General features: G+C 40.4%; 1 protein-coding gene across 3 annotated transcripts in view; it reads right to left on the reverse strand.

Moving 5' to 3' along the window:
• Window positions 1–1,060: 1,060 nt before the first annotated feature.
• The window catches only part of LOC109299575 (dermatan-sulfate epimerase), a 435,657-nt gene continuing 425,521 nt past the window's right edge, over window positions 1,061–11,196 (reverse strand). For all 3 annotated transcript variants that reach the window (XM_019520065.1, XM_019520063.1, XM_019520064.1), the window contains 2 exons: window positions 8,093–8,300; window positions 1,061–5,645 (listed from right to left, as the gene is read on the reverse strand). In XM_019520065.1, coding sequence (XP_019375610.1) covers window positions 3,881–5,645; window positions 8,093–8,300 — 1,973 coding nt within the window. In that variant the 3' untranslated portion in view covers window positions 1,061–3,880. The remainder of the gene's footprint in view (window positions 5,646–8,092; window positions 8,301–11,196) is intronic.

Here is an 11,196-nt window from a genome sequence, read left to right on the forward strand (position 1 = left end):
ATCCACTACCTCACCATGAATCACGGTGCATCAGTCTAATGCCACCTTCCTCTGCAGCCACATAACGTGCTTCTGCCACCTACTAATACTAAGCTTGTAACACCTTGGTCTAGGGAAGTGTTTAACATAACAGAGATCTAACATGGATCGTGTAAAACCAAAACAGCTGTGGCTTGTGGGTGCCAAGTTAATTTTTGGGGGGCAGTGCTTGAGCCCTGGAGCACCCATGGAGTTGGCACCTATGTCCCCAAGCAAGATAGGCACCTTGTTTTTGGAAAGGGAAAATGAAGAATTTTTTTTTCAGAGCTATGACTACACAGAGCAGGGTCAGAGCCTAATCTTTAACTAGATCACCCTCACTTTCCTGTTCAGCCAAAAGCTGTGCCTGTAGCTACTACTGAAAATTTGTTTCTCTGTGTACGTCTATGACTTTTGAGTGGATTAGAATTTGACTGAGGTGACACACATAGTTATTACTAGCTGTTGTGAAAACTTTTAAGGTGGAATAGGATCTGGTGTGCAGGGCCACATTATTGAGCCCACAGGGCTTCCCATGGGTCTGGAAATCTGGCAGCAGGGGAGTGGCAGTTAATGCGGCCACTGCTCACTTCCACTGCCAAATTTCTGGACCTGTGGGGAGCCCTGACGGCTGCAGGGCATGGCTCTGTTGGCCAGATTTGGTCTGCCAGACAGAAGTTGAACACAACTCGTTTAGATGACACTATTAAACTCCGGAGGCCAGATATTATTTTACCTCTAAGAGGCATTTACCCAGGCTCTAGGCATCTATATCACTGAACAAGGTCCTATTCCAACCTGTGCAACAACCAATGAGCCACTTGTACATTGAGATTCCTAGGGTGTCTCCACATTTGAAATGTATCTTGTCTGTCTTAATTCCATTAAAAAGTCATCTTTAGCTGGAGGAACCCAAAAGATGAAATTCAGAGAAGGTCATCCACAAGTGTATTGTGACTTGAACCCAGTGTTAATAACCATCACTTAATTTCTTAAATGACTAGGACAAATAGTTTAGTCAACAAAGGAAAACAAATATATGCAAGAGAAAAATTATAATTTGTTTATTTAGCAAAATGTACTCAAACGATTGATTTTTCTTTTGATGTATAGATGTACAAAATATATCAGCTCTATAGTCTGCCCATTCTGAATCCCTTCCCAGGTATCTATAGCTTTTTTTTTTATAATCAATTTCACAAACTGAGCAAGTGAGGGTGCCAAACTAATTTATTTCAGAAGCCATGTTATTCTGCAATCCCCAAATTATTCATCCCTGTGTTCCTAATGATTGGCAGAGAGCTGCCTGGTTGCATGGTTCTAGCTGTTCTGTGTTTCCAGTTACATAAATAGCTATAAATACATTAAATACTTGCTTAATACAGCTTTTCCCCCCACATAGGCAATTAATGGAGTTGCCACATGGTTAGGGTTTTCTTCCAATAGCATCTGAAAGGGAAGATGACCTAAAAGTTAATTTCCTGATTAAGATGTGCTTAAAACTGTGAAAAGGTTTAAGAAACTCTGTTCTATAAAATCAAGAACAAATGACAGCAGTGTTCACCCTTTTCCAAATTTCACCTGATTTGAGAAATGGGAAGAGGTTCAGAATGATACTCCCTGGGTGCATCTACATGTGCAATTAATTCATAGTACACGCTGGAGTTAGCTGCTCCTGGGCACAGCATTTACATGTATACCCAGGATCACAGCACTATGGGCTGGGGCAAAGCAGCCCTGGGCTGGCAGGGGACCTGAGGGATCAGCCCCAGGTTCTGAGTGGCTAGGATATGAGAGTGCTACAGTGTGGGGTTAGGCAGCAGGCAGCCCCAGCACTGTAGCCTCCTTGTGCCCCAGCCAGCCCATCACAGTCTACACATACATTTGAGTGCACGTAATTACTCTGCCAAGGATAGTACTGTCTGTTACAGTACTGTTCTATGTTGGAGTTCATTTACTGCACCCTAATATCAGTGCATGTGTAGACTGTGATGTTTTACTACACAGCTAATTAGTCAACTCCACAGTAAAGATGTATAGACATAAAATTAGGGCCTTGGCTGCCTCTTTCTGGCATCTGTTGATCACTGAAACTGTCTTTCTCTCAGTCACCAGTGAAACAAACTGCTCTTTCCTACAGTGACTGTTTTTGAAGGCACAGAGGAGGTATCATGATAAATGGGCTCTAAAGTAATTTGATCAGGCTGCTCTATGCTCTCTGATTTGAAGGCATGGGCAAGTGATGCCTCCTGAGTCGGGGGGGCACTTGCCCCCCTCCCCCCCAGAGGACAGTCAGCAACTGGGGGGCGTCCCCTGTGACCGATCCCGCAGGCTGGGCTGGGGTACCCTGTGTCTCATTCTGCTGACCCACAACTGGAAGCAGTGCACTGCTGGCAATTCTTGGTCGGTGGGATCGGCCGTGGGGGCACTGCCTCTCCTGGGACACTCCTCCCCAGCCAATGCTCTCAAGGGGGCACCAGTGCTTCGCCTGCACCCCCTCTGCCCAGGAACACTGCTGTCAGGGGGTACACCAGCACTGTCAGAGGCTGCATGTGCACCCCCTATGCATTGCCACTGTTTGAAGGAAAAGAATAAAATCTTCTACTTGCAGCTCTCTGCACACCTTATCTTTGAAAAAAGGATGCCACATTAATAGGTAGGGCTTGGCTTAAATTGCAATTTCACATTTTGTTGTGAAAATCATGAAATTAAGTGATTTTTATGAAAAATGTGATTTGCAATTAAATGCCATGATATGGCTGCTTGCTGTCAACTTCCCCAGCATTCTTCAGCCAGCAGCAAAAGTCTGGCAGCCCAGGGGAAGGGGGAAGGGGTTGCACAAGGGACAGGGGGAGGAAAGAGCTTGGGGAAGGGTAAGAGAGGGGCTGTTTGCTCCTCCAGGTAGGAAAACTAGGGCACCTGGGGATTGCATGGAGGGTTGGGGGCACCTGAGGGCTGCCTGCCTTCTCCATCCTCTGGGCCTTGGCACTGGGTAGGGGAGGGGCTGTTTGCTTCTCCAGGTAGGAAAACTGGGGTGCCAGGGGCTGGGGGGAGAGAACATACGCATGTGCGCACACACACAGTTTAGCACCAGGGCTTTCTGCCCAAGGAAGCCAGCAGTTTCCAAGCCCAGGATAAAGCCTCTTGCCTGCCTGCTTCCCTGATGCAATCATGCTACTCTCTGCCTTCAGTAAGACGAAATCCAGGCAAACCAAAAACATCTTAGTCCAGTGAGTTGGGGGGGAGGAGGCGTGGGGGCCATGGGCTTCTCAGCAGTGAGCTGAGGCCTTGGGAGCAAGGCTTCTGCTGCTGCAATTAAACCTGACCTTAAATCTTCCCCCTCAGACAATTAGGGGGCCTGGGGAGGGGATGGGGTGCCATGATCTGGGTATGACAATGGTGGCCCCTGCCATGATTGGGCCAGGATATTAGTGAGCTGGGCCTGCAAATTAAAACAGGGCCTATTTATAGGTCTCTGCAGCAGTCTGAAATTAAACTATGCAAACCAAATTGTGTATAAAACCAAAGCTCTTAGGAAACAAAAGTCCCATAAAAGAGGATTCTATTTCTTTCTTGCAAAAATTAATTACAGCTTAATATAATGTACTCTGATGAACAAAGCATAACATTCCTTCAGATGTTAAATCCAACCCAAAGAACAGATGAAGAGCACTTAATTCTCAGAGGAATGCATTACGAGCCCCATTACTTTCCTTCCTCTCATGGTGTGAAATCAATCTCTCCCCAGCTGCCTCCTGGAATGTTTCAGAAAAGGAACAAACAAACTCTGGCCCTATTAGGGTTAATGCTTTTGCATAGACATATATGACCATAAACTGGTCAAGTAGTACATGGTCTTTTGTTAACATTGTGACTGGGAACAAGATGAATACAGCCACAATAATATACAACTGTCAACTAAAAGTACTGCATAAAGGCATCTTTGGCCATGTAGGCTCTTGGCTCTTTGAAAGCAGGTCAGCTGCATTGCCAGCATGACAAAGAAAATAGCAATGTTCAGAATTAGGAAAAGGCGGGTGTACGAAGCTGATACTAATGATGCACTGGTTCGGGCAGTGGTCATCATATGTGCTAGTCCTGATCGACCTTTGAGTGATGCCCCAGTTTTGTGCTTTACATAGGTAACATCTGCAAAATCCAAAAGGTCTTTCATTTCCTCATCTTCATCCACGGGCAGCTCATTTTGTGCTTGAGTCTGTGCTTTTTGTCGCACTTTTCTTTCATTTACCTCAATCTGTGCAAAAATGTCAGGAACAGCATCAACAAACTTGTAGCCTTTGGCTACCTTTTTGCTTTTCTTTGCCCTGCCTTGCTGCTGGTGCTGCTGCCGCTGGGAGATAGCAAATATTCTGTCAATAGCCTCCTCTGTCTGTCTCTTATCTGAAAACCTCAGCAGGCGCTCAGCAGTTTTTCTAAAGCTATCTGTGTTGCGCACACGGGACAGGATTTGCTTCTCAAGCTGCTGGAAAACAGGCTTGAAATTCTGAAGATTCTGTTCCACAATGCCCACATAATCTTCCACTTCTGGCACTGCAGAGCTCTTAATGGCAGAAACATGGTCAAACATAATTTTTTGTCGGTCTGCGATAACTTGTGCAAAGACAGAATGGGCTCCATTCTCAACTGTCCACAGATAAATTGCATAGGAATGCTCACTAGTTGTTACGAAGACATCCAGTTGGTCAGCATCTCCACGGACATCAAAACTCTGGACATCTATGGAAGGTCCTATGAAGAGGTAAACTCCTCTGGTGATTGGGTGTCGCAAGTGGGTTGTTACATTCACAAAGTTTGTTCCATTGTATGGATATCCCCGAGGATACATTTTTGAGGCAATGGTAGCTTTCTCACTGTAGCCAGCATCATCCATCCAGTACATCTTATACATCTCATCATGGTGCCTAATAAAGGCCCCATGGACATTATCAATAACAGTTTCTTCAAAAGGCATATCCACATTGTGGAAGAAGCTGGTTGTTGCCTCTAGGGGGCTGTCATCTTCAAGATGAATTTGGTCCACCAGCAAAAGAAGCTGAGGATGTAGAAGTACAAGGTTTCTTTGGAAATGTTTTAACTTCAGTTTTGGGTTGTAAGCACCCACTCCTTCTCCCCTGATAAAAACCACACCACTTCTCTCCATTGCTGCAACCACTCTACCCTGGCAGTCCCCAGCCAAGTCATGCTTATATTTCAACCACTTTGATGAGCAGTCCTCTGTAATCTGCCCTTCCCATGGAAAAAAGCAGCTTTTTGACATAGCTGGAGAAAACATCAACACATTGTTAAAGAAGGTATACTTTGGCCCATACAGGGCTTCTGTAATAAAAGGGACACCGTTGGGAGCAAAGGTAAAGGAGTTCTGATCAGGGTGTTCATGCCCGGCATTAAAGTTCCTCCACCCCTTGATCCATTCTTTGTACTTATTTTTATGAACAATATCATATATTGCACGTCCTCCCAGCTTTCCTGATTTGAAGGAGAGGAAGGGCCTGTTGATTTCAGCTGGCAATGCACTTCCATATGTTACAACTCCCCAGTCTTCAAAATAATGTAGTTTTGGAATTCCATAGTCTGGTGGAGGTACAGAGTGCAAACTTGCATCATACCTGTTAAGAGTCAAAGAACATGGGTTTACATATAGTTGTAAATATAAAATAGTTATTTGCTTTATCTCTATTTTTCAGTCCTATTCCAAAATGCAGGGTTTTCTGCAATATTTAAACTAAATAATTGTTTTACAATATAAAGTCCACAGTATGCTTGCTAAAATGAGCACATTACACAATGATACTCATTGCAATAATCTTCATACAGATCTCACCATATATCAAATAAAGCTATCCATAATTTCATCATGGGAACAGATTTTGCTCATATCACACAGATATATGTTTACTATTGAAATCTTAAAAACTTTGCTATAGGACTTCATCCTGAACTGCAAAAAAAGAGTTTTCTATTGGACATCAACGCATTCTGAGGCTCTTTTCTTCAAATGAATGTGCAATTATTGCCCATTCAGTTAAAATAAGATGAACTGAACTTGGATCTTGCAAAAGATGTAGCTTGAAAACAGCCTAGATATTGGAGGGGATAGGAAGTCTGGACCTTGCAAAAGAGATTAGGAATAAATTTAAAATAACAGATACTCCCGCTATTTTTTTAAAAGGATGACAAAAAAAATGGGGCTGTTGACCCCAAAAAAATATCATCTGCAAAAATGTTTGCCTCTTTCATATTTCCTGGATCATCAACATGATCACTTAAAAAATTATCATAGTTTTGTTTTCTTCTGAGGCTAAAGAAAAACTTCTGATGTCAATATGTATGTGAAATGATTTAATTAATATATTTAGCTTTAAAAGGACTCTTCATGCCTAAAAAAATAATATATTATATTTTTGATTGTTCTCATTTTGTTTCTGTAAATTTAATATATTTACACTATTCTTTAAAAAAGGTACCTATGAAGTGTCTCTGACATTATTTAAGGGAACACAATAAATAAACACAATGTAAAGCCCCAACAAGACTTCTATCTCCACAGCAGTAAATGAAATGATTTTTCTCCATCAAAATTCCTCTCTCTACTTTACAAAAAATTCTTCCAGACCCTACATCGCTGTTTCATAATTTTGTGAGACTTAAAACATCTCTCCATACCTTTCTGAATTTAGTGGTACTCCATTTAAAAAAAAAAGCTATCACTTGTTTTTTTGTGTGTTTCGTTTAATAGAACAATTTTGTTGCAAAGAACTCAGACAGAAAACAAGAGGGTCCAAATGTTATTGATACTATTTCATATCTTTGAATGTATCTTGTGAAACATATGTACATGTTTGCATTTCCAACAGTGCTAGTATTGCACAGCACCCTATGGCACTCTTAAAAGGATCTCATGGAACTCCACTTGAGAATTGCTACTTTACATAAACACAAGCTTTGTAACATGTTCTGAGGCTAAAAACTCCAGATGACTAAATGCATAACACTGTTCCATAGTCAATAGCCCTATATAACCAGCTTACTTTCTTTACTAAAGACTCCAAAACAAGTGTCTCTTCTGACCAAAACAGCATCATACAGAATAAGAACAAGGTGGTTCCACGAAAGGAAGTCTTAGTATGTTTAGGGCTTATTTCCATGCCTTGAATCCACTACAAACATCTCACTTCTTGATGTTAGTAAGGCTGTCTTTCTCATAAGAAGAGAAAGGGAGGGTATGGGAACAGTAGAGAAAACACATTCTATTAAATAGGTAATCAGCACCATATCAAGGGATATTTGGGGAATTATTCATGAATTTTTAACTCATACATCATAATTATAAAATCATATCCACTAAACATACATGTTGCTCATAGTGAAAATACTATGCTAAATTAACCCTTTAGCTTTGTATATGTCAAGTAACTAGTGGGAATTAGCAATCAGTGTTTTAAAGCTTCAAGTATTTTCATTTCTTGCCTGTGGCAGGGTGGTCTAGTCTCACAAATTAGAACAAAGGTGTACATTATATAAAAAAACTGCCTTATGTGCTTTATCAGCTTTCCCCCTCTTTTTTCAAACCTCTCCTTAGATAGTAATATACATGCCACTTTTTAAAGAATACATACTTCTTTGAGCATCTAATTTTACTACATGTAAAGGAAAAAAAATCAGACTTCAAATGTTCTTCTAATTAACCACCAAAGCACAAAACTAACCATACTACTAATGAAATGATTTTTTTAGGACCCATGTAGGTAATTAGATATAAGAATTTCATTCCCTTTGAAACTGGTTGTCCAGAACAGACAACAGCTGGAAAACAAGTGAAAATGGGCTATATAAGACCTGTGCATTGTAAATATTTATATATATGGACATATATTTATGACATGCAGAATTTCTCCTCAGTCCTGACCTCTATTCTGTCTGGAAACAGTTTGGGTTTCACAGGGCTAGTATAATCTCCATTTCTGCAGTCCATTACAAATCTGAAAGGAACATGTAATCACTAATGCCAAGCAGCTGTCATGGTTCTTTTAAACTCATTCATTCTGTTTCATACCAAAGAAATTCAGTGTGAAGAGTGCACCACCGCTGTCCTTTGGATGGAGTCCCTGGGCCTTCCACCACCCGATTCTTTCTAATCTGATCAGCCAACCAATTCCCGCTGCCGTTGCGCATGACGAATTTGTCAAGAAATACCAACTGGCTTTCTGGCCCATAGAACCAGTTATAGTTGGAGTCTGCAATGGCTACAGTTCTCTGAAATCCTTGGAAAAAAGTTGAAAAGAATATAAGAACAAGCAAATAAATGTACAAAGACATGTTTTGTAGAGTGAGGATGACGAAGCCAAATACAACAGGCTTGCCCTTGTAAAGTATTTATAGACACACACACTTAAATGTCCCATAATCAGGATATATGGCAACCTTTTCTCACTGCTGTAATAAACTTTAATACTCACTTTTTCTTCTCAAACTATACACCCCGATAAATGCATCAAGAGAAAAAGTTCCATCCTCCTTCCTTCTCTTACTTAAATCTTGCAAAAACAGAATTCAGTTTGCAGCTTTAAATTTTTCTTAAATCGATCTAAAACTTTTAAAGCAACAGTAAATCACAGAGGCTCCTCACAATACCAGTTCTGTCTTGGTGTAATGAGGATAGCAAGTGTTCTTTGTTGTTTAAGTATTTTTCTAAAGCAGATAAGTGAGATACCACATGGACTCAGTGTAACTTATTATTCTAATATGTGTTGGCACTGGAGTGTCAAAAATGTTATTTTTGCCTTCTGAATAGTTTTAGCTGGTATAGACTGGTATAACTCCACTGACTTAATAGAATTACTCCCATTTATACTTGTTGAGATCTGGCTCATGAAATCCATCTAAGTAACATTTTTAAAATTTTTCATGTAGTCTCATTTGGATTCTAGGGAGGTATAAACAGATTTGGGCACAGTAATAACCAAGAAATCCTCATCCAAAACTTGCAAGCCTGAGACAAAATCTTTTCTGATGCTTGGCAAAAATTAGCTATGATTTTTCACAATTATTTTTCATGTTTGCAGCTTCTAATTCCAACTGGGACTTCAGAGAAGTGAACTGTAGTGAGAGGTACTGAAATGCAGTGAGAAAAAACTATTAAGGCATGTCCAGCCTGATCAGAGAAGGAAGTCCTAGAAAGTTTTCAACAGTGCTTCTTCCAGCCTAATTTTGCTCACTCAAGAAAATACATATAATTTTGAAAAAAATCGAACATGAATAAAAACATTTGCGTACTTCATTAGGAACTAGTCTCTCAGTTAGGATTTACATTCCCTTTTAAGTTTAATAATCTGAATTTACCACCAGCTGCTTGGCAAAACATGATTTCAGGAATGTTTCAACTTATTATCTTTCAGTTGCTTCACATTTCTGTTGTTTTTGTGTCATGACTCTTCTTTGACAACTTCTAAAAATGTGATCCTTCCTTTCTAGCCACGTGGGTAAAAAGATAATCCCCTTCTGTCCTCACTACTGTAATGGCCTCCCCTGTTAGTAGGTTCCCATCTTCTTCCCACTCTGTCCAACTAAAACACCTGCAAACACAAAACAGTCATTTTCTTTTTGAATCTCTCTGTTAGTTTCTATTAGTTTTCCATATTAAATTCAGGCTTCCCACTCAGTGCAATACTGTGTTTCTTATGGCTTTGCACTTGGCCTCTTGAATGCTGAGATCAAGTGTAATCTTCTTTTGCTCTCCTTAAAGCACCCACCTTACCATTGTCTTTGTATCCTTCTCACCTTCTTGCTTTTTTTCAAGCCTGCATCTCATGCCTGGAATGTCTTGTTACTACATTCCACACTGTTCCAAACAGGATCATTCAAATCTCTTTAAACTCTTTCTATGCAGCCTCCCAATATTATTCTATCTATGAAATCATACAATCATTGGAAAGTAGACCTGAAAGAGACTTCAGGAGGTCATCTAGTCCAGCCCTGTGCTCAAGGCATCTCTGACTAAACTATCCTAGTCAAGTGTATATCTAATCTGCTCTTGGAAATTTCCAGGAATGGAAATGCCACAACTTCTCTTAAGTAGCCTGTTCAAATGCTTAGCCACCCTTATCATGAGATAACTCTTTCTGATTGTCAACCTAAGTTTCCTCTGCTGCAGTTTGAGGCCATTGCTCCTTGGCCTTTCCCTGATGGTCACAGAGGGCGTGTCTCTATGAGACGCCTACTGCATGGTAGCCTAATAACTGTGCAGGAGTGTGCTGGTCAAAAACTGTGCTAATAAGCTACTGCACAGTAATGGTCACAGAAAAACAGTGTGCTGGCACTACTGCACAGTAACTGTGGTTACTGCACATTTAGTTTAGTACTGCATTAAGGATGTACTAAACTAAATGCACATTAACTACTGCACATTAATGAATGGGCACGAACAGAGAGTAGTCTATCCTCTTCATAATCACCCTTCTAGTACTTCAGATTCTTCTTCAGAATTCTCTTTCAGCCTTTTTTCATAAGTTCCTTCCCAGGAATCTAATTTTTTTTTTTTACTCTCTGCCAGACTAATTCTTATACATCCACACATTTCTTGCAGTGTGGGGTCCAAAATTGGGACACAGAACTCTGGGTGAGGCCTTTCCAGAGCAGAACAGAACAGAAGGATCACTTCCCTTGATTTGCAAGTGACACTCCTATTAATAAAATCCATTATGTTGTTGGCTTTTGTCTGGCAACAAGAAACTGAATATGCAGCAACATTCAATGGTCATAGTATTTATACTGGATAATCTGCTCTTGGAATAGAAAAAGGAATTTGATACAGCACAGGAGTCAAATGACATGTGATTTTTTTTTCCAGATCCACAGATGAAAGTTATTGCTTCATTCACTAGTTGCTATAATTTTCCATTTCAATGTTTTTCCATAGATAAATGTATTTTGCATGTCTAAGGAACATATTTTGCCCTCTTCAGAAAGTAGGGCCACTAGGGGTAGTTTTCCTTCTACTTAAAACCTCAGGTAGCAGTTTATATTATGGCAATCTATCCTGAAACACAGACCATCCTAAAACCCATCCCAAAATACAAAAAATGCATATTTTTCTATCTAATGTTTGACACTCATTTGATTTCATAGATTTCATAGACATTAGGGCTGGAAGGGACCTTG

Source organism: Gavialis gangeticus, unplaced genomic scaffold, assembly GCF_001723915.1.
Source record: "Gavialis gangeticus isolate Ggan-Ray unplaced genomic scaffold, GavGan_comp1, whole genome shotgun sequence".
Classification (NCBI taxonomy): Eukaryota; Metazoa; Chordata; order Crocodylia; family Gavialidae; genus Gavialis; species Gavialis gangeticus.